Source organism: Salmo salar, chromosome 06 (assembly GCF_965601325.2).
Source record: "Salmo salar chromosome 06, fSalSal1, whole genome shotgun sequence".
NCBI classification, from domain to species: domain Eukaryota; kingdom Metazoa; phylum Chordata; class Actinopteri; order Salmoniformes; family Salmonidae; genus Salmo; species Salmo salar.
In genome coordinates this window covers 67,411,715-67,434,058 of record NC_138296.1, presented here as the reverse complement: position 1 = coordinate 67,434,058, position 22,344 = coordinate 67,411,715, and the positions used below count along the sequence as shown (strand labels likewise).

The 22,344-nt window shown below is 41.0% G+C and overlaps 1 protein-coding gene across 1 annotated transcript; it reads left to right on the top strand.

Moving 5' to 3' along the window:
• Positions 1-17,529: 17,529 nt before the first annotated feature.
• On the top strand, positions 17,530-18,921 carry LOC106607818 (cbp/p300-interacting transactivator 2). Its single transcript, XM_014205193.3, has 2 exons — positions 17,530-17,682; positions 18,029-18,921. Exon 2 carries the CDS (start codon positions 18,037-18,039, stop codon positions 18,739-18,741), a length of 705 nt encoding a protein of 234 aa, XP_014060668.1. The 5' UTR covers positions 17,530-17,682; positions 18,029-18,036; the 3' UTR covers positions 18,742-18,921.
• The last annotated feature ends 3,423 nt before the right edge of the window (positions 18,922-22,344 follow it).

The window sequence follows — 22,344 nt, the reverse complement described above, 5'->3', positions numbered from 1 at the left end:
GAAACCTATTGAAGTCATATAAATACATATAATAGAATAGACATTCAAGTCAATATTTGACGGTGGGTGGACAGGCAGCCATCTTTCTGTAGTAGTTGGAAGTTAAAGTTTCAATTACATTTAAATGTCAATGTTGTACCTGCTAAATTATCTGTTTCACCTGTCTGACCCTGATCTGTTTCACCTGTCTTTGTGCTTGTCTCCACCCCCTCCAGGTGTCTCCCTTTTTCTCCATTATCCCCTGTGTATTTATGCCCGTGTTCTCTGTTTGTCTGTTGCCAGTTCGTCTGCGTCAAGCCTACCAGCGTTTTTCCCAAACTCCTGTTTTCGTTCTTGTCCCTGTCTTCTTGTTTTCCTGGTTTTGAACATTCTGCCTGCCCTGAGCCTGCCTAACGTTCTGTACCTTGTGACACTGCTCTGGACCTGTCATTTGCCTGCCCTCTGTTTTTGAAATAAACTTTTGTTACTTCGAACTCTCTGCATCTGGGTCTTATCCTGAGGTCTAATATACTGTGATTGTTTTCAATTAAAATTGTTTAAAAAATGGTCACTTTATTAGCTAAATAATTTGTTCAAAACTGTTCAACTATTCTCTTTCTCTCTCTTTGAGTCAACTACACAGCACATTTTATGCACTGCAGTGCTAGCTAGCTGTAGCTTATGCTTTCAATACTAGATTAATTCCATGATCCTTTGATTGGGTGGACAACATGTCAGTTTATGCTGCAAGAGCTCTGATAGGTTGGAGGATGTCCTTCAGAAGTTGTCAGAATAACTGTAAGTCTATGGAAGGGGGTGAGAAGTATGAGCTTCCTGGATTTTGCATTAAAATCCATGTACCCGAAGGAGGATGGAAGCTAGCTGTCCTCCGGCTACACCATGGTGCTACCCTACAGAGTTCTGTTGAGGCTACTGTAGACCTTCATTGCAAAACATTGTGTTTTAATCATTAATTTGGGGATATGAATATTAGGTATCTAATAAGAATAACTTCTTTAATGTTTCACTATTTTTCTTTTTATTAAATTCACTGAGGACAATGGTCCTCCCCTTTCTCCCCCGAGGATCCTCCACTGTAAATCCACACTTACTGAAATCAATTGATCACATAAATCAAAGGAAAGCAAACTATAATCTTAGCGGCCCTTATCTCACGTGTGTATGTCAATGGGTTTCTAAAGTGGTGGCTCATGACATGTTACTGCTGCATATTGACACACCATACGGCCACCAAAACACAATCAACATCCATGTACTTTGTGTGAATGCCTAAGTGTGCTGGAGTGTTAATTGCTCTGTATTTACAGTAGCCTAAGAGGATAGTTAATCATTCCATTATTAGATGCTATAAAAATGTGCATATGTGTAGGATACTGTGTGAAATGCCTGAGTGCTTGATGTCTGGGAAAGTTAAGTAATATCACCAACATTTCAGTTAGAGCCACACAGCTTAATTTAATACCTTGAAGTTGGCAATTACATTCACGATAGCTACCAGTACACTGTCAATTCCAGAGTGTCGGATGGAGTATTAATTTCCAATGGCTCTTGTTGCTTGGAGACCAGGGGAAAGTTGCTCTCTCTCTCTCTTTTATCTGTGGATTACCTCAATGTTTACTTATCATGCTGCTCTCAGCCAAGTGATGGGGAAAATATTCTGTATGTACTTGGGATGAGAAAAACGCTCATGGCTTAGTGGGAGAAAAACAAAGTGGTCAGGCCTTATCTTGCTGTCTTTTGTTCGAGATGTGCGGTAGATTGTAGACAGTGAAATAAATGCAGCCAATTAGAAGTATGTTTTGTTCTAAGCATTGTGTCTTTGTGAGATATACACTGTGTACAAAACATTAGGAACACCTTAAGGGATCATAGCTTTCACCTGCATTCACCTGGTCAGTCTATGTCATGGAAAGAGCAGGTGTTCATAATGTTTTATACACTCAGTATAAGTCATACAGACTTTGCTTTACTGTTTGTCCAATGCATAACGTCAGTCCATAAATGTATATACAGTGAGGTTCAAAATTATTGACACCCTTGATGAAGAAGAACAATAATGACTTTATAAAATAAATAATTCCAATACTGAGCTATATTGTATGCTCAAATAAATTGGGAAATTATATTTTATACTAATACAGTTGCTCAGAGAAAGAGATTTTGTTTAACAAGTAATCATTTAGACATGCTAATGTCACGCCCTGACCTTAGAGAGACGTTTTATTCCTCTATTTGTTAGGTCAGGGTGTGATGTGGGGTCGGCATTCTATGTTGTATATTTCTTTGTTGTGACCGAGTAGGGTTCCCAATCAGAGGCAGCTGGCTATCGTTGTCTCTGATTGGGAATCATACTTAGGCAGCCTTTTTCCCACCTGTGTTTTGTGGGTAGTTATTTTCTGTTTAGCTTATGTGCCTGACGGAACTGTGCGTTTTCATTTTTCCCTTTTGTTATTTTGTTTGAGTGTTTCTTGAAAATAAATATCATGAACACTTACCACGCTGCATTTTGGTCCACTTCTCCTTCAACTACAAACGACAAGCGTTACAGAGCTACCCACCACCAAAGGACCAAGCAGCGTGGTCAGGATAAATGGACCTGGGAGGAAATCCTAGACGGGAAAGGACCCTGGAGGCAGGACGGGGAGTATCGCCGTCCGAAGGAGGAAATAGAGGCAGCGAGAGCAGAACGGCGACGCTATGAGGAACTAACACGGCAACAACAGAAGCCCGAGAGGCAGCTCCAAAAAAAAAATGGGGGGGGGGGGGGGGGGCACACGGGGAGATTGGCGGAGTCAGGTTTGAGACCTGAGCCAACTCCCCGTGTTTACCGTGGGGAGCATGTGACCTGTTAGGCACCATGTTATACTGTGATGCGCACTATATCTCCAGTGCGCATTCATAGCCCGGTGCGCTCTGTGCCTGCGCCCCGCATTTGCCGTGCTTGAGTGGGCATTCAGCCAGGACGGATTGTGCCGGCTCAGCGCTCCTGGTCTCCAGTACGCCTCCTCAGTCCAGGATATCCTGCGCCAGCTCTACGCACTGTGTCGCCAGTATGCCTTCACAGCCCAGTTCGTCCTGTGCCAGCGCCCCGCACTTGCCGGGCTAAAGTGAGCATCCAGCCAGGACGGGTTGTGCCAGCCCTATGCTCCAGACCTCCAGTGCGCCTCCACGGCCCAGTATATCCTGTGCCAGCTCCGCGCACCCGGTCTCCAGTGCGTCTCCCCAGTCCGATACGTCCGGTGCCTGCTTCACGTACCCGGACTCCAGTGCGTCTCCCCAGTCTTGTTGAGACCTGTTCCAGCTCCACGTAAAAAGCCTCCAGTGATGATCTATGGCACGAAGCCTCCAGTGATGATCCATGGCACGAAACCTCCAGTGATGATCCATGGCACGAAGCCTCCAGTGATGATCCATGGCACGAAGCCTCCAGTGATGATCCATGGCACGAAGCCTCCAGTGATGATCCATGTCCCAGAGCCTCCAGTGATGATCCATGGCACGGAGCCTCCAGTGATGGTCCATGGCACGGAGCCTCCAGTGATGGTCCACGGCACGGAGCCTCCAGTGGATAGTCCATGGCCCGGAGCCTGTAGTGATGGTCCATGGCCCGGAGCCTCCAGTGATAATCCATGGCCCGGAGCCTCCAGTGATAATCCATGGCCCGGAGCCTCCAGTGATAATCCATGGCACGGAGCCTCCAGTGATGATCCATGGCACGGAGCCTCCAGTGATGATCCATGGCACGGAGCCTGTAGTGATGATCCATGTCACGTAGCCTCCAGCGGCGGTCTGCAGTCCAGAGTCTCCAGCGGCGGTCTGCAGTCCAGAGTCTCCAGTGGCGGTTCCCAGTTCAGAGCCTCCGGCGATGATCCACGGTCCGGTTCCTCCGGCGACGATCCATGGTCCAGTTACACAAAAGCGGAGGGATCAGCGGGCGGAGCGGGGGCTACGCCCCGAACCGGAGCCGCCACCAAGGGTAGATGCCCACCCGGACCCTCACCTATAGGTTCAGGTTTGCGGCCGGGAGTCCGCACCTTTGGGGGGGGGGGGGTTCTGTCACGCCCTGACCTTAGAGAGACGTTTTATTCCTCTATTTGTTAGGTCAGGGTGTGATGTGGGGTAGGCATTCTATGTTGTATATTTATTTGTTGTGACCGAGTAGGGTTCCCAATCAGAGGCAGCTGTCTATCGTTGTCTCTGATTGGGAATCATACTTAGGCAGCTTTTTCCCACCTGTGTTTTGTGGGTAGTTATTTTCTGTTTAGCTTATGTGCCTGATGGAACTGTGTGTTTTCGTTTTTCCCTTTTGTTATTTTGTTTGAGTGTTTCTTGAAAGTAAATATCATGAACACTTACCACGCTGCGTTTTGGTCCACTTCTCCTTCAACTACAAATGACAAGCGTTACAGCTAACCTCTCACCATTACCAATAACAGGGGATGTTAGCATGTCTTGGGGTTATGATATTTGACCCTATGTAATTTTCTCACTCGTCATTATGTCCTGAATGAATCGTGAAATCTGTAATCATGGTAGCATCCACATTAATGTAGAAGTGTTTAGAAACATATTATTTACAATAAAAATGTCTCCAAAATTACATAATACATTATTTAGCATTCATTTCTATTGGGCACAAAATAATCTGAAACTCAACCAAAACGAACTGCAAATGCATCCAACAAGTTTGTAGTTTCACAAGCTTGATGAAGTCATTATGTGCTAGAAATATGGGACCAAATATTACACTTTTGACTACTTCATTTATAAGACTCTTTAGTGGTGTCAACAATTTTGACCCCTGCCTTTTTGAGAGAAAAATATTACTTGTTAAACAAAATCTCTTTCTATGAGCAATTGTATTAGTATAAAATAATATATTTTCCCTCCACAAATGTGAGCTTACCATATAGCTCAGGATTTGAATTATGTATTTTACACAGTCATTATTGCTCATCTTTATCAAGGCTGTCAATTTCACACCCCACTGTATATGTTAATATAACATATTAACCACATTCCCTAAACGAAAGCTCAGCACTTCTTTGGAGGTGGGCGCTTTTCATAGGGTGTTCATAGGTTACACTACTGTAAACAGAAAACAGAGAAGGGAAAACAAACCAAGCTATTACTGCACTGTCATGACGACTGTGGGTTATACAAGGACACAACTTCAGATCTTCTATTCAACCTAATGTCACCTCACTCAATTCCTCCCTTTTCTTTCGGGGATCTCCTCCCATGCATGAGCTGGATTGATTGATTGATTTTATTTGTCAGTTAAAAAACACCCATATACACACGCAGTACATACGTCTTTAAAACGTGACAGGATATCACAAAAAAAGTCATAGACTTATTTCCATTTTGGTTCATAAATTCCATGGTGCAAAAAACATTACCCCGTTCGGTAGCACTTTATAATAACTCCACCTAATAAATCATTTATAATGGATTATTAAATAGTTTACTCATCATTTAGTCATCATTTCTCCCATATTTGTAAATCACATTTACATTTTAGTAATGTAGCAGATGCTCTTATCCAGAGTGACTTAGTAACCTAGTTATTCACACATGTATAAACAACTGATAGTGTGATTTGTAACTTCAGAGCACACTCTATGCTGAGTAAAATAAAGCTTTTAGTTTAAAAATGCTAACATTTCTTGGCAGTGACTTTTCTACCAAAACCAAAATAAGTGTTTGCAGTCACTGCTTTAGAGCAGTCTAATCTTGTTAACCCAGAACTAAAATCTTGAATAATTTGGTCAGCTGCGTAATTAAGTTCTGGGTCCATACCAGCGGCAGCGGCGGCTCGCCCACTTGTGATTGGTAAAAATGTATTTTATATAGTTCATTGATTATGTTTTAAATGCTCAAAAAAGTGTGGAAATGTGTACATTTTCCTGTTTCAAAAATGTGTTGTTTAAAACAAGCTGTTCAGTTATTTACTACTCTGCCCCTCAGTGACTGCCAGCAGCGGCAGATCCGCCTCCTTGGGTGCACAGGCAGTGCAAACATTGCCTGGATTGCGTTGCCAGCTATTTGCTGTGAGGGGGAATGGTCACAATGAAATGGCAGGAGGATTTCATATCTTTAATTATAACAGCAGAAGCAAATGGACCGTCCTGCTCAAATGTCCGTTCAGTCACAACTTCTGGGTCGGCTCCAGTCTCCTCTTCCCAATGAGTCGGCTTACTTCCACACCTGAGACTATAGTAGATCTGCTCTATCAGGTACTGATGTCACTAAAGCAAAATGCTAATTGTAATTATCTTGCAAATAAATAATCATAACGGTCATAGGAGCCTGGGGCCTGATAAACCGGACAACTACATCCAACAAGAGTCCAAGGACAGTCTTTCTAAACTCTTATCTGACTAACTCAGAAATATTACATTACTTCAGAATAAACGGTACCTGGCTAGCGCATGCTTTGTGACATTATGTTAACTAGCTATCCCCAGTTAGATTATGTGTTTTCACTTATTGCCTCTTATGCTTGTTGCGTTCTCCCTGGTGCACTCGTTCGTTTGTGAGCTGGCTGCTTGTTCTAAATAGTATAATCTATTTTGTTCAAAACAGTGGCAACATGTGCAACAGTGGTCATTCAGTGTTTGACATGCAAAAAATAAACAGGTGTATTTATGCTGTTGTTCAAATGCACAGATCGCTTTGTATCTTCTCAAAGAAACTTCTGGTAGTTTAAGAACTTGGCATCACATTTCTGTCATTCAGCTTTGTTGATAACTCCAACCATTTCGCACCCTGGGTATTCAGCCAATCAGCGGCCGCCGCTCATCCATATGTGATAGAAATTGGGGGTTCCGGTCTGCGACGTCTCTACCTTGCAAAGAGAAACTCTCAGCCAAAACATTAACATTACAACTTATCCTCAATTCCTTGCAAAAGTTGTTTAACAACAGCTTTTGTGAATATAACCTCCTATTTTGAAAGCTTAAGGAGCATCAGGTACTGCTGGAATGTCTACCAATGGCATGTCTGTCTTTTTGTGAGAAATTTCACTGGTCAGGCAAAACATTTATGGGTGTGCAAATATGGGCCTTTTTGAGTCTCAAGGTTAGATTTTTAAGATAAAAGGTTAATTTAGATTTTTTTTTATTTCACATCCATTAAGTTGAGACTAAAATAAACATTTTTTACACCCAAACTTTTGACATTCTGCTATGTATTAAACGTACAAAAGTATTTATAATAAGAAAATATTTAATACACCTGTTTAAATATGACTTGGGAAGATAATATTTTTATTGTAAGTCATTACCAAATAGGCTATAATAGATATATTTTTTTAAATATGTTTTAATTAGGCACTGCATCGCAGTGCTAGCTGTGCCACCAGAGACTCTGGGTTCGAGCCCAGGCTCTGTCGCAGCCGGCTGCGACCGGGAGGCCCATGGGGCGGCGCACAATTGGCCTAGCGTTGTCCGGGTTAGGGAGGGTTTTGCCGGCAGGGATATCCTTGTCTCATCACGCACTAGCGACTCCTGTGGCGGGCCTGGTGCAGTGCACGCTGACCAGCTCGCTAGGTGTACGGTGTTTCCTCCGACACATTGGTGCGGATGGCTTCCAGTTTGGATGCGCGCTGTGTTATGAAGCAGTGCGGCTTGGTTGGGTTGTGTTTCGGAGGACGCATGGCTCTCAATCTTCGCCTCTCCCGAGTCCGTGCGGGAGTTGTAGCGATTAGACAAGACAGTAACTACTAACAATTAGATACCACAAAATTGGGGAGAAAAAGGGGGTAAAAAAAAAATATATATATATATATATATATATATATATATACATGTTTTAATTATGTGTATTTAGGATACATTGTATGCTGGCTGTTCAACTGGAGTTAGTATGCTAGAATCCCTGATATTTATGACCAAATACTGTAAAAATGTCATTCCCACACACGTCATGACCACCACATAATGACATGTGATGGCAAGGACAGAATGTGATGGTAATGACAAAATGTATACATTTTTACGTACCTTAAGACCTGAAAGGACACACGAATTACGTATATGATCATGGTTAAGTGAAATGTAACACTTATTTACTAATGAAGGCCATTATGTTTTGTATTATGTTAGGATGATTGAGTGATATTGATGTCTATTTATGTGACTTACTATGGTTATTACTGACTTAAATTATTTATTTTAGATTTTTCTATAAGATGCCCCCTAAATCAACCAAGTAGAGGACAAGCAAATACAGTATATATACAAAAGTATGTGGACACCCGTTCAAATTAGTGGATTCTGCTATTTCAGCCACACCCATTGATGAAATCAAGCACACAGTCAGGCAATCTCCATAGACAAACATTGGCAGTCGAATAGCCCGTACTGAAGAGCTCAGTGACTTTCAACGTGGCACCGTCATAGGATCCCACCTTTCCAACAAGTCAGTCCATCAAATTTATGCCCTACTAGAGCTACCCCGGTAAACTGTAAGTGCTGTTATTGTGAAGTGGAAACGTCAAGAAGCAACAACGGCTCAGCCGCAAAGTGATAGGCCACACAGCTCACAGAACGGGACCGCTGAGTGCTGACGTGCGTTGCGTGTAAACTTGTCTGTCCTTGGTTGAGACACTCACTACAGAGTTCCAAACTGCATCTGGAAGCAACAACAGCAAAATAACTGTTAGTCGGGAGCTTCATGAAATGGGTTTCCATGGCCGAGCAGCCGCACACAAGCATAAGATCACCATGCGTAATGCCACGCGTCGGCTGGAATGATGTAAAGCTAGTCTGGGGATGTTTTCATGGTTCGGGTTAGGCCCCTTAATTTCAGTGAAGGGAAATCTTAACGCTACAGCATACAATGACATTCTAGATGATTCTCTGCTTCCAACTTTGTGGCAAAGTTTTGGGGAAGGCGCTTTCCTGTTTCAGTATGACAATGCCCTCACACAAAAAGCGAGTTCCACACATAAATGGTTTGTTGAGTACAATGTGGAAGAACTTGACTGGCCTGCACAGAGCTCTGAACTCACCCCCATCGAACACCTTTGGGATGAATTGGAACGAATGGTCTGTTCTATATCTACAATAAAATTAAACATGTACAACTGTGACATTAAAATGTTTAATGGTATTTTTCATCAGTTGTTTTATACTGTACCAGTCAAAAGTTTGGACACACCTACTCATTCCAGGGTTTTTCTTTATTTTTTACTATTTTCTACATTGTAGAATAATAGTGAAGACATCAAAACTATGAAATAACACATATGGAATCATGTAGTAACCAAAAAATTGTTAAACAAATCAAAATATATTTCATATATGAGATTCTTCAAAGTAGCCACCCTTTGCCTTGATGACAGCTTTGCACACTCTTAGCATTCTCTCAACCAACTTCATGAGGTAGTCACCTGGAATGCATTTCAATTAACAGCTGTGCCTTGTTAAAAGTTAATTTGTGGAATTTCTTTCCTTCTCAATGCATTTTAGCCAATCAGTTGTGTTGTGACAAGGTAAGAATGGTATACAGAAGATAACCCTATTTGCTAAAATACCAGGTCCATATTATGGCAAGAACAGCTCAAACAAGCAAAGAAAAATGACAGTCCACCAGTCACATAAACCATCAAGCGCTATGAGGAAACTGGCTCTCATGAGGACCACCACAGGAAAGGAAGGCCCAGAGTTACCTCTGCTGCAGAGGATACATTCATTAGAGTTTCCAGCCTCAGAAATTTCAGCCCAAATAAATGCTTCACAGAGTTCAAGTAACAGACACATCTCAACATCAACTGTTCAGAAGAGACTGTGACAATCAGGCCTTCATGGTCGAATTGCTGCAAAGAAACCACTAGTAAAGGACACCAATAAGAAGAGACTTGCTTGGGCCAAGAAACAAAAGCAATGGATATTAGACCGGTGGAAATCTGTCCTTTGGTCTGATGACTCCAAATTTGAGATTTTTGGTTCCAATCACAGTGTCTTTGTGAGACGCAGAGTAGGTGAACAGGTGATCTCCGTATGTGTGGTTCCCACCGTGAAGCATGGAGGAGGAGGTGTGATGGTGTGGGGGTGCTTTGCTGGTGACACTGTCTGTAATTTATTTAGAATTCAAGGCACACTTATCCAGCATGGCTACCACAGCATTTTGCAGCAATATGCCATTCCATCTGGTTTGCACTTAGTGGGACTATCATTTGTTTTTAAAGAGGACAATAACCCAACACACCTTCAGGCTGTGTAAGGGCTATTTGACCAATATGGAGAGTGATGGAGTGCTGCATCAGATGACCTGGCCTCCACAATCACCTGACATTAACCCAATTGAGATGGTTTGGGATGAGTTGGACCACAGAGTGAAGGAAAAGCAGCCAACAAGTGCTCAGCATATGTGGGAACACCTTCAAGACTGTTGGAAAAGCATTCCAGGTGAATCTGGTTGAGAGAATGCCAAGAGTGTGCAAAGCTGTCATCAAGGAAAAGGGTGGCTACTTTGAAGAATATACAATTGTAACACTTTTTTGGTTACTACATGATTCCATGTGTCATTTCATAGTTTTGATGTCTTCACTATTATTCTACAATGTAGAAAATTATACAAATAAAGAAAAACCCTTGAATGAGTATGTGTGTCCAAACATGGACTGGTACTTTATGAAATATAATTTCCACCACAGTCATTATCACCACGGTGCATATTTTTGAGGCCAAGGTGTATTAAATTCCCATGCTTTCCCTTATATGCTTGTTCTTAAGATAATTCCTAAAATAATGCAAAATATTAACATCCAAAAGTGCCCGTATTTGCAAAATCAACCTTATAAAGTATTTATAAAGTATAAATAGCCCACACTTTAGATGAAGCCACACAAAAAGACTTAACTAATGATTAGTAAATGGTTTATAAGAACCTATATTCAACATCTTATGAAAAGAGTAATGATGAATAAATTATTAATAAAATATGTACATTGTGAATTCTTTATTACGTGGAGTTATTATAAAGTGCTACCCAACATTACATACATACATAGATCAAAAATAAATCTAGTGCCTGAGCTAAGTGAGTTTTCTGAAATAGCACTAGTAGTGTGAGGTAACAACTGCACAATATAGGTTGTGCTGCAATCTCACGGACCGCAGTCCAATTTGTCAAGCCATGTGGAATTTTGGTGTTGACCCTGCAGTTCTGTTATGCCAGTGTGAATCGAGCACAGGACTGGTCTTGCCAGTCTGTTGGAATTCCATGATCGTTTGGCTACGCTGAGTTACACAGCCATCAGACAGCATCACAGTCATGTAGTAACAGGAAGACATGATCCAAACACATTTTGTTTATTTGCCACAGATTTTTTTCTTTACTTTTATAGATGCTGCAAGTGTTAATCTTACATTCATGTGAGGCCAAAATGTGAGAATAACCCCAAATATATTTACATATGCTAGTCAGTAGTTTACATATTCTGTCTTGAATGCTGTATCTGAAATGCAATAAGCTATTTCAAAATGGGGAAAGAGGGAGAAGAGGACATTGAAAAGGAACTAATGCTTCAGCACAAAGGGAGAGTGATGGCAGCATGCTGATCATTAGAGAAGTAGCTGACTACGAGTAATTGATATAATAAGTGATCCAATCCAGGGAGGTAGGAATCATATAACGTTGTTAATCTACAATAAACTCCCAGTTTTCTATCTACACAGGTTCTTTGTAGTTTTTCTGTATGGATATAAAATCACATGCAAGCTCTCTCCCTCAGAGCCTCCTTTGACAGCCCAACACTGCAAGGACAAGCACAGGAGGGGGACCACCATAATGATGCCATCAACAAACAACATAAACCCATTAATAATAAAAAGCTCTGGAGCAATCCGGAGCAGAGGTGTTGCGCTGCTCCTCCTCAAGCCTTCCCTCTGCACGTCCATGATCAGAGCCCAGCTCAAACCCAAAGTGAATTGATTTATGGTTACATTGGGGGTGAATTGGCTCTAGAGTGTGTAAACATCCTGTCTTTGCATAATGAGACAAATGAAAGTCCCCAGCCAGCAGCCGCGTCTCACTGAGAGAGAGAGAGAGAGAGAGAGAGAGAGAGAGAGAGAGAGAGAGAGAGAGAGAGAGAGAGAGAGAGAGAGAGAGAGAGAGAGAGAGAGAGAGAGAGAGAGAGAGAGAGAGGAGCAGAGCCGAACATAGCGCAGCGTGGTGGTCACATGCACACATTCCTGGTGCGCCTGACCCCCCTGACCCTGCAGGCTGTTTTAGAGCACAGAGCTCATATCACGGGGGTGGGACTGGGACCTCATGGGAAGGAGTGCAAAGCCTTGCTGCAAAACCCCAACAGAGAAACACCTTCTGGCCTAACAGCATGCACACTGAAATGTGGAATAGCATGAAAGGACACTAATACACAGTGAACCAGTCAGCTGAGGGATACAATTAACTTAGAGGAAGGACAGATAGGAACAAGTTCTGTTTGATTGATGCATGTTGACTTGAAGTATGTAAGTTACTTTACAAATGAGGGGTGAAGGGAGCCGTGTGAGGTGGAGCACCAATAAGGTTAAAAAAAAGTGATGGAATTGATTGTACAGCATGTTTATGAGAGTAAAAAGACCATGTGTTTACTTTACGCTCCTATATGTGAATACAATCATTTGATGAATGACGGACGCAGTGATAATCCACCTAGTCAAGTGGAGAGTCCTCCTCTATGAGGGATGACCTAGAGATGGTGTATTTTACATTTTACAGTCAAATAGCAGCACAGGGTAGGCAATATTCCAGTAGACAACAATCAATGCTTTAAAGTATTGTGTGGTTGTGAGCTTTATAAAAACTAAAGCCCTTTCAGCCACAGCACCAGATACAGATCCATCTAACATTCAAACTCACTCTTTAATTAGAGCTGACTGAAAATGACTCAAAGCAGCTTCTTCTCTCTCATTATGACCATATATAAATGGGCCTGTTTATCCACAACACAACTAAAGATGACTGAAAGTGTGTTGGGTTTATTTTCAAATGCTGACATTTTATATCTAGGCTAAATGACTGACAGTTTTTTTCCCCCCGCTTCAGCCATTTCTGGTGACACACAAGGGTGAGGTAGTAAACAAAAAACACGTTGTAATGAAAGCAGTCCAAGGTTTAAAGAAATATAGGCTTCTGTAGGTTGACGTTCTTCAACCTTAATGTATAGTCTCAGTCTTGAGTCAAAAATCACAAGTAGAGTATACCAATACCTACAAGGAACTGTAAATACAGTACAAGCAAATGTGTCATCTGAACATGTACAATATTTTCCCACAGTAAGTTTCATAAGAGCTTGAGACAGCCAGCTAATAAAGAAATAAAGATAATATATAATTCATGGAAGTACAATATATACCACACCCATGAGGCTCAATAAAAAATGCATAGTGTTATTTCTGTGGCCGACAGACAGTTTTCCTGATGTTGAGAGACAGAGAGAGAGAGCGGAAGAGAGACATGGTTTATCCATGTGCTGCTGTCTTGGCTCTGCCCCTTTGCCGTGGCAACTTTCACTTTCACCTTACTATTTAACCTCAGATTACGGCAGGTGCATCTGGCCGCTTATTTGTTTATGCCACTCCAGCCGGAGAATAAAACCTTTCTGTAGAGGGAGAAGTGGCCAGCCAGCCCACGTAGCACAAACACAGAGCAGACTCTTTTACAGCCTGTAGTAAGTAGCAACGGTAATGTGAAATTTGAGCGAAGCCCTGCCACCCAATCGTTGAAAGCGTTACAGCATCGCAGGCCAATTGAGAGTGTTTATTTTAGAAAAGTTGTTTCTTCACATGCTTGCAGTCTGGTGTCCACGCACTCATATTGCTACAGCAGAGTTGCTGATCACATACTGTAGCTTGGCTAATATTTTAACTTTTTTGCTTAGTGCAAGGGAGTGAAGCTAACGGGTTGTGAACAAGAGGAAATGAGCTGGCTATGCTGCTTGTAAGCATATCATGTAAAGAGGTTAGAGTTGTAACTGTTTAGTGACTGTTCAATATTGTTCACTATGTAATAATGAGAACCTACTCGGCACAGACGTCAGTTCAACATTTTGTTTTGAATTACATTTGGTTGAGTTGTCAACTAATATCAATCAATTCAACATGAAATCAAAAAAGAAAATGGGGTTAAAAGTAGGGTGAAAAAAGGCCAACGTTTCCTTATGTTGATTACTTTTTTCAAATCAATCGGTTTTCCACGTTGATTCAATGTCATCACATTGAATTTTTGTGTTGAATTGATGTGGAAACAACGCTGATTCAACCAGTTTTTGTCCAATGGGAAGTCTCCCTCATGTACCATTATTTCAAGGGAAATAAAATAGAATGGAATTGTTTTGCCAGCCTGTGATCATACGATTACAAATAAGCATTTTAAAACGGCATCTCTTCATGATCTTTGACATTTATCATCATTTTACATCCCTTGTTGAAGAGATTATCTAGTGAGAATATATTTATAACACACATTAACATGGTTTGGAAAAAAAACAATCTTTCAATCAACGAAATCCATTGAATAGTGTTAAAATCTGTACTTAAAGACACATGCATGCACACACAGACACACGGAGAGACACAGTTTCCCCCTCTAACACACACACGTTAAACCCAACCAAATCAATGATTCGGTCTACTCCTGGTTGCCCTCAGACTGATCAAGTGCCTTGGAGGGCCGTATCCTCAGGCGGGTTTAATATAGCTGGATATGGGCAGTCAGAACAGACCACAACAGTAGAGCTTAATACCTGTAAGACTGAGGTTTAACACCTGGATGTGCAGGCCTAGCTAAAACCACACAGCGGTTGGCTGTATGGAAATCTTATCCAGAGGGCTCAGCTGGATACTAGTTTACTGTGCTTAATGATGGAATTGTGCTATTGGAAACTATTGCAACCTTCTTTCTCTGATTTATTAAGAGGCATAAAGCAGTACTTTCTAATTCATTGAAATCATAATGGCCCCAATGGGTTTACTGGTTGGTTGGTTGCACTGCAGTAAATAAAAACACAGGGGCTTCTAAAGAGATGAGTATAATGTCACACTACAGTGGATTTAGGGGGGATGGTGTGGTTCTTGAGTCTAATATTCTTTTGCAACGGATGAAGAGGAAGGGAAATAAAATATGCCCATTGAATTAAACAGTGAACAGCCCATTAAAACATTAATAAAGCAGGTCGCATTTCCTTTCAAACAAAGAGAGCCAGCCAGAGCACCCGAGTGATTTCTAGTGGCACAAATGTGCAGTAGGTTTCCAACATACTGTATGGTTTAGTGGGTGTAGGCTCATTAGTTCTATTCCCCACTGGGGTTGAGTGAGGCATGACGTTGGGATTAAACCACTGAGGAATGCTATTGTCCCTCCACATTCAACAGTTGGAAAGGGGAAGAAAACTGTACATTTGAAAAGGATAGACCAATTAGTAAAAGGGTAGAAGCATGGGTATACAAGACACAGGCCGGCTGGGGGAAAAGCCAGGCATTAAAAGTCTCTTTTATCATTATGTACAGAACTGCACTACAGGTATTATGTATTAGTCTACAGTGACTGAGAGTCAATAGTTCACCATTGTGGGTTCTACTTTATAATAATATCAGTCATATCAACTAAGGTGGTAAAATGCATGTGGTTTGTTTGCCAAACAGAATATGCAACATCCCTTGGAGGAATGTGGTGAGAGACTGCAAATACAACAAATGCCTTTTAAGTTGTAGCCAGAGACAGTACAGTATCATAACTATTAGGACTCGCTTTTAGAAGAAAAGTGTCAATGAAGACCTGGGTGCTTCTATAGAGGAAACAACATTGATTCAACCCTAAATGTTTAAACGGGTTTTCTATTTTCCCTCAGCCACTTTCCAGATCTGTGACTCAAATGGCATTTCACAAAGACGCCGCCTGCCGAGGTCTCCGAATCCCCAGCTCTCACTTTTCACACGATGGTTAAAGAGTTTCCCTCCAGCTAGGAGCCATGCTTTCTAACCAAGCATGGCTAACTGAAACAGAATCCACCCATTCCACACTGTGTGCTCCACTCACTAGCCCCTTTCATTTTCACACAGTCAGCTGAGTGCACTCACATGCCGCGCTCCTCTTCCCTCACTCTCTGTCAACACTGGTTTCCAAACACACTCAATGGAACTCAAGAGAACAGTTAGTCACTCTGTCATGACGAGGTGAAAAAAATGTCATATGGTACATCCAAACGCATTGGAGATGGTGACTCAGAGTAGCAGTTTTATATTCTAGGTATGAATTACATTTCTATTACTACATTATAACCAGGCTAAAATGATGCTGCACCCAAGCAAATTCCAAGATGAATTTAAATTCACACATATCATGCCATCATCATATGCATGAACCACCATCACTTTAGTATTTACATAATATTCTGCAAATAAAACGCTGTGTACAATCATGCATTGCTAATTTGCCTCCAGTGTGACACTGGTAATTGGCAGGCAAATCCCTGCAAGGTCACTTTAAGAGCCTTGTGTAATATGGAGCTGGCTTTTTACTCTCAGGAGAAGCCATGGTAGATGTGTTTGTGTACAGCAGTGGGCACCATCAGGGTTGAGGTGATCAGGTTTGTTTACAGAGCATGGAGAAGTTTGGCTGTTCAAGACACTGGTGGCAACTGCTTCAAGCAGAGTGCAAGTCCACAGAGGCGTTTGGATATGCGTAAAACATGGAATGTGCAAGGAGTACGGGGCAGCGGACAGATTTCCATTGTTCAATATGGATTCATGTGTCACTTCACATGTAATTTGTAAATACTGAAAATACTAAGTCATGCAGATGAACTAGTAGACTGTTAAAGGGCTGTATGCTGTGTATCCTCTGTATAGCCTACTTTTCCAGGACAGATTATATAGGGTATTTTCATCCATAGTGAGAGATAGATGCACAAATATCATACCCCCCAAAATGTATTGTGTGAATATGGGACCAAATACTAAACATTTGACTACTTTAATACAAATATAAATTCATTTGTCCCAAGAATGTTGGTCCCCTAAAATGGGGGGGACTATGTGATTTGTAAACGGTTCACCTGGAGTACAGAGCCAAAACAACAAAACGTGTCACTGTCCCAAAAGGTTGATCAACTGTGGATACACCTATGCTTATCCTAATTATATTGTTTTATGAGTTGATACACGTTAAGGTCTGGACCTCTGCCACAAGAGTAAATTGATTATACTCTGTCCATTAGGTCATTTTTTTACCTCTATGCGCAAAAGTGAGGGACAGCTTCTATGCATGTTGATCTTTCCAAAGCTGTGAAATGTGAATCCACGTTTTGCCACACTTGCCTTGAACAGAAATAGCTGCAATGAGGTAATGTGTGCCTCGGTGTTGCTGCTGTGAACGCGGGAGACGTTTGGTGCGAAGACTCTCCTCCACGTTTTGCGCGATCCTGAATCCAGACTTTTGTCTCGTCAGAGTCAAGATTCGGTTGCTCCGCCCCTGACTGCTTGTATATCAGCACTGGATGAGAGCGGTTGAAACAGTTTTGTATTTTTTTTGGAGCTGAGTTTGAAAGTACACCATCTTGATTTTCAGAATGCACAGCATTCACTGAGTTGGGATTGCATAAACTGGACTGATACAGTCACTCGCCTTGTGCTGACAGCGGAGCCACATCCAAGGGATCCCGTCAAAGAGGTAAAGAACGAGTTTTGTGTTTGGATTAGTGTAGTGAGCTGCGGAAATTGATTCATTGAAAAAAAAGGAAAGTAATTACAATGTCGCGGAGACATTTGATAGAACCTTGCAGCTCTGTTTATTGTGATTCATTCTGCAGTTACATTGCATACATACATAGTGTCTAAGATTCATGTTTTGCATTGGGATTTGTTTCTAAGTAGTTTTTAATATAATAATTTGGAGGCTTTAACTGCAAAACTATTTACTGGGTGATAATCGTTTTCATTGTGCGTAAATGATTGGATAGACTGTTTTTCTTATCCAGTCGATGCAAATTGAATGTTTGTATTTTAATTTGTGACAGCTTGGGGAATGGTAGACCGCATGATGGCAATGAACCATGGACGATTCCCTGAAGCTGTGAATGGTCTCCACCATCACCACCCAGCGCGCAGAATGGGCATGGGGCAGTTCTCGAACCCACTACACCATCAGCAACAACAGCAGCAGCATGGCTACACTACTGGTATAATGGGAGATCATTTACACTACGGAGGGGGCAACGTAACAGCTAACCACGGAATTCGGCATTCTGTGGGGAATGTAAACGCTGGACACCCAAACGGCAACATGCCTCCCGGAGCGCGCTACAGCTCTCAATTTGTGGGACCTGCCGCCGCCGTCCCCACTCAAGGACAGCTCGCGGCAAGTATGCAGTTACAAAAGCTCAACACGCAGTACTACAGCCACCATACCCACCCCTCTCACCATCATTATATGCATGATTTGCATCCTGCGAATCATCAACTTAACGGGACAGGACAACAGTTCAGAGACAGCAACGCGAAACATAGCACGTCCAGTTTGCCTCAACAAGCGCATCATGTGCCTGCAGCAATACTGCCCCCCAACGTCATTGACACGGATTTTATTGATGAGGAGGTCTTGATGTCTCTGGTCATTGAGATGGGGCTGGACCGAATAAAGGAGCTACCTGAGCTGTGGTTAGGACAGAACGAGTTTGATTTCATGACAGACTTTGTATGTAAGCAACAGCCAAGCCGAGTGAGTTGTTAAATCTCACTAAGTGGACTTATACAGTCATCTACTCAGACTTTAAAGCATTCCTTGTTGTCCCCTAAACTCGAACGTTGAGAGAGAAGATCTGCAATATACCAATGGAGAACCATTCAAACATGTACTATACCAGATTATATATTCCTCAAATATTTTGGGGTAATAGACTTATACTGCAGACATAATGGAAATGAGTTTGTTTGATGTAGGAATGCACTACAATCTCAATTGAATCTTTGTCAGAAAGACAAATCTTTACATCCATGCTATGCATCATTACTTCAAGCTAGAATCCTTAGTTGCTACATCCATTTTTGGACTTAGAAATTAAATATATATATATATATATATAAAATTGAGATTCTTGAAGAAAATAACTTATAAATGCCTCATGAGCTTAGTTCAACTGTGATACCCCATCACCCAAAGGAAAAATAGAAGCCCCTTTTTTTGTAAACAATGTTAATCTAAACAAACACTGTATTGCCTCAACATGGTTAACTATAATTTTGATATAATGGGTGGTCAGTCCTTGCACCAATAGCTATGTCTATGAATTTGAGAGTGGTTACATTTCTATTGGCCCATTCCTCAGCTTTTTTTTTTTTACCAAAACAGAGTGGGGGTGACCACTTTGTTATTGTTTCAATTAAGGATTCTAGCTTTAATTGGACAACAGAACATGTGAAATCAAGAAAACCTTTAGATGAGTAGAGTTGTCTGCTTATTTGAATAGGCCTGGTTCTGGAGGAAAATAGAGCCGTACAATAGTCTGCTTGATATATTTATTTTCCTGCCTCATTCAAACATTTTGGATGACAGAAAATGTTGAATAATTATGAATTGCAAATGAACCATATTCAAAATGCTCGAAGTGGTTAAGAAACATGCTTGTAGACAAGTACTGTGTAATTGTTCCCTACAATACTATACTGTACAATGTTGTGGCCATATACTTACCAGATATCTGTGCTTTAAAATGATTTGTCTATCATGGAGGAAAACTGCAACTTGTGCTTGTTTTTTTATTTTCCTCATCTGCTGCAAATGTCTTTTTAACATTGCTTGTATCACAGCCAGGATGCACTGTGAGTTAACATGGTTTTCTTTGATATTGTAAAGGTTAATGGTAGGAATGGAAATGTCTTTACAGAGATGTGGATCCTTCAATAACAGAGGGGGTGATGTGTGGGTATTTTCCACATGCTTAAATGGGAACGATGTCTGTTTAAGAAAGAGAAAATTAGTCTTTGGAAAAGGGATACTCCTCGCTTAAATATCCGACCCCTCCCCCCTGCTCTTTCATGTGTGGACAATAAACAGTGTGGAATGTTGTCAAGGTAGAGTATAATTTCACAGGACGTCTTGTTCCTCATCAGTCCTCAGAATTGACACCACTGTGCTTATTTAGTGTATGCGATACAAGGCAATACTACTGTGTTGAAGCTTTCCAGGAAAGTTTGACAGTATTTTTGTACATTTCTTTTTTTTTTTTTAGAAGAAGAAAATTGTTAATTTATTCTATTTTAATTTGCAAACATGAATAAAGCAGCTGAAGTGCATTACTGAAGTGATCATGGTGTCATTGTGGGTGTTGGCATCCGTTCCATGTGTTTTCAATTTGTGGGGTTTGTTGTTGCACACTTTTGCACAGTTGCAGGCCAAAGAATGAGGGCAATTCCACCGTAACAGAATGATGCTGAGACTCCGATTTTTCACTTTTAAAAGGTATGTCAAACAAAAACCAATGATGGCAAAGATAACAAACCATACAACTATACGCACAAGGACTATTTTTAACAATTTACACTGGCATCTTTACAAAAACACATTTTACTTGAACAGTGCAGATGCAAAGTTTGGTAACAGTATGACATAACAGTCACCAATGTACTGTTCTTCAAGTAAATGTGCATCATTCTGTTACAGTGGAATTGCCCATGATAATCCTTTTACATTCAGACAACAGTTTGGTTTACATGGATCCAAAGTTAGGGTTGTTATGAGGAAATACTACTGGTGAGACTTACCACTGGTGATGCATAAAGCCTCAAAATACCCGACAACGTAACACTTCTAGTAGATATAGGATAGTAGTTAATACGATTAATTTAGCCAAACTGTAATAAATATAACAAACTTAACACTTTGACATAAGATCTATGAAATTACATTTGGACTATTCTGCCCATAATACCTGTTTTTATGGATCCATAATGGGGATATTTGCAGCCAGCTGTCTCTCTTTGAGAGGGAGAGTGAGGAACCAAACACTTAACTAAAAGGAAGTGCTCAATGAGATAATGGCGTGAACCCTGAGGTGTAACGCTGTAAGCATCTAACCTTTACCATGCTAATGTTCAGCAGCTTCATGTGCTGAGCTCTTTCTCACCGTCTGATGAGACCTGAACCGTTTCTCAGCGAAGGAAGTTATAATAGTGAAGATTCACTCCTAATTTATGTATCTGTTACAAGGAGTAAATTTGAAGCGAATTTTAAACACATCTTAAATCAAAACTTGATACTAATGAAAAGTGTGGAAGATGAGTCCCATATGAGATTTTCACTGAATATGAAGGTAGAGAGATTCAATTATCCAAGAGGCATACTACCCTGTATTGTCCTTGAGTTTCTTATTTTTATCTCCGATTCAGTCATCCCTTTTTGTATGGGAAAAGGGATTAGATTCTCAGAAAAAGAGACACTTTAAAAGAAGCTTGAATTGTTAGCAAGAAAATGTTCTGAAGACTTGAAGGGTTATCAGTAAATTGCAATGAATCCTGAAATTGTTGTCCTTGACTATAGAAAACCAAATTGACACACCAATACAGTAGCTTAGCAATAGAGACACTTGTCTTTGTGAAGTGTGCTGTGCAAACCCTTGAAAATATTAATTTCACTCAGACAAAATGATATGCTCTCTTGGCTCCCAAATAAATAAAATATACAGTGAATGACAGAGAAGGACATTAAAAATAGTATTTCCATAAACATTAAATATTTACTTTAATATACCTCGGCTTCAGCCCGATCATAGACACAGAACTGTCTTAGGGACAGTTGGCAGGGACGTATAACCGTGACGAAGAGTATCCTTGTGCCAAAAAACATAGATGCTGCTCTGCTGGTCAGTCTGTGTGCCATTAACACCTTGTCAAGTGTGCAAACAAACCCTGATTTGTATGTTTACAGTGTCTAGAAGAAGGAATAAAATTACCTGTCCTTAAAAAAAGGCTAAATGCTTTCAGTGATTAATTTTGCTAACAGGTGTGCATGGATTTTTGTTGAAGCCTTGATCCTAACCATTTAAAGGCCCAATCTGTAATTTCAAAACCTGACCCTAACGCTGTTTGGAAATTGACAGACGAGGCTGTGACGATGTAACCACTCTCAAATGTACAGACAAACGTATTGATGCAAGGACTGACACCCCAACAGTTTTTACTCAAATATGTATGTGTGGGCATAATCTTAGTGTTTATCTATGGTGTTGTGTGTTAAAGGATCCCCAACTAAGAAAAAGTATGAGATCAGTAATGCTGTATTAATTATCTCCCATTTAGAAAGTACATGTGAATGAATGTCTAGGTTGAGTCGCTGATG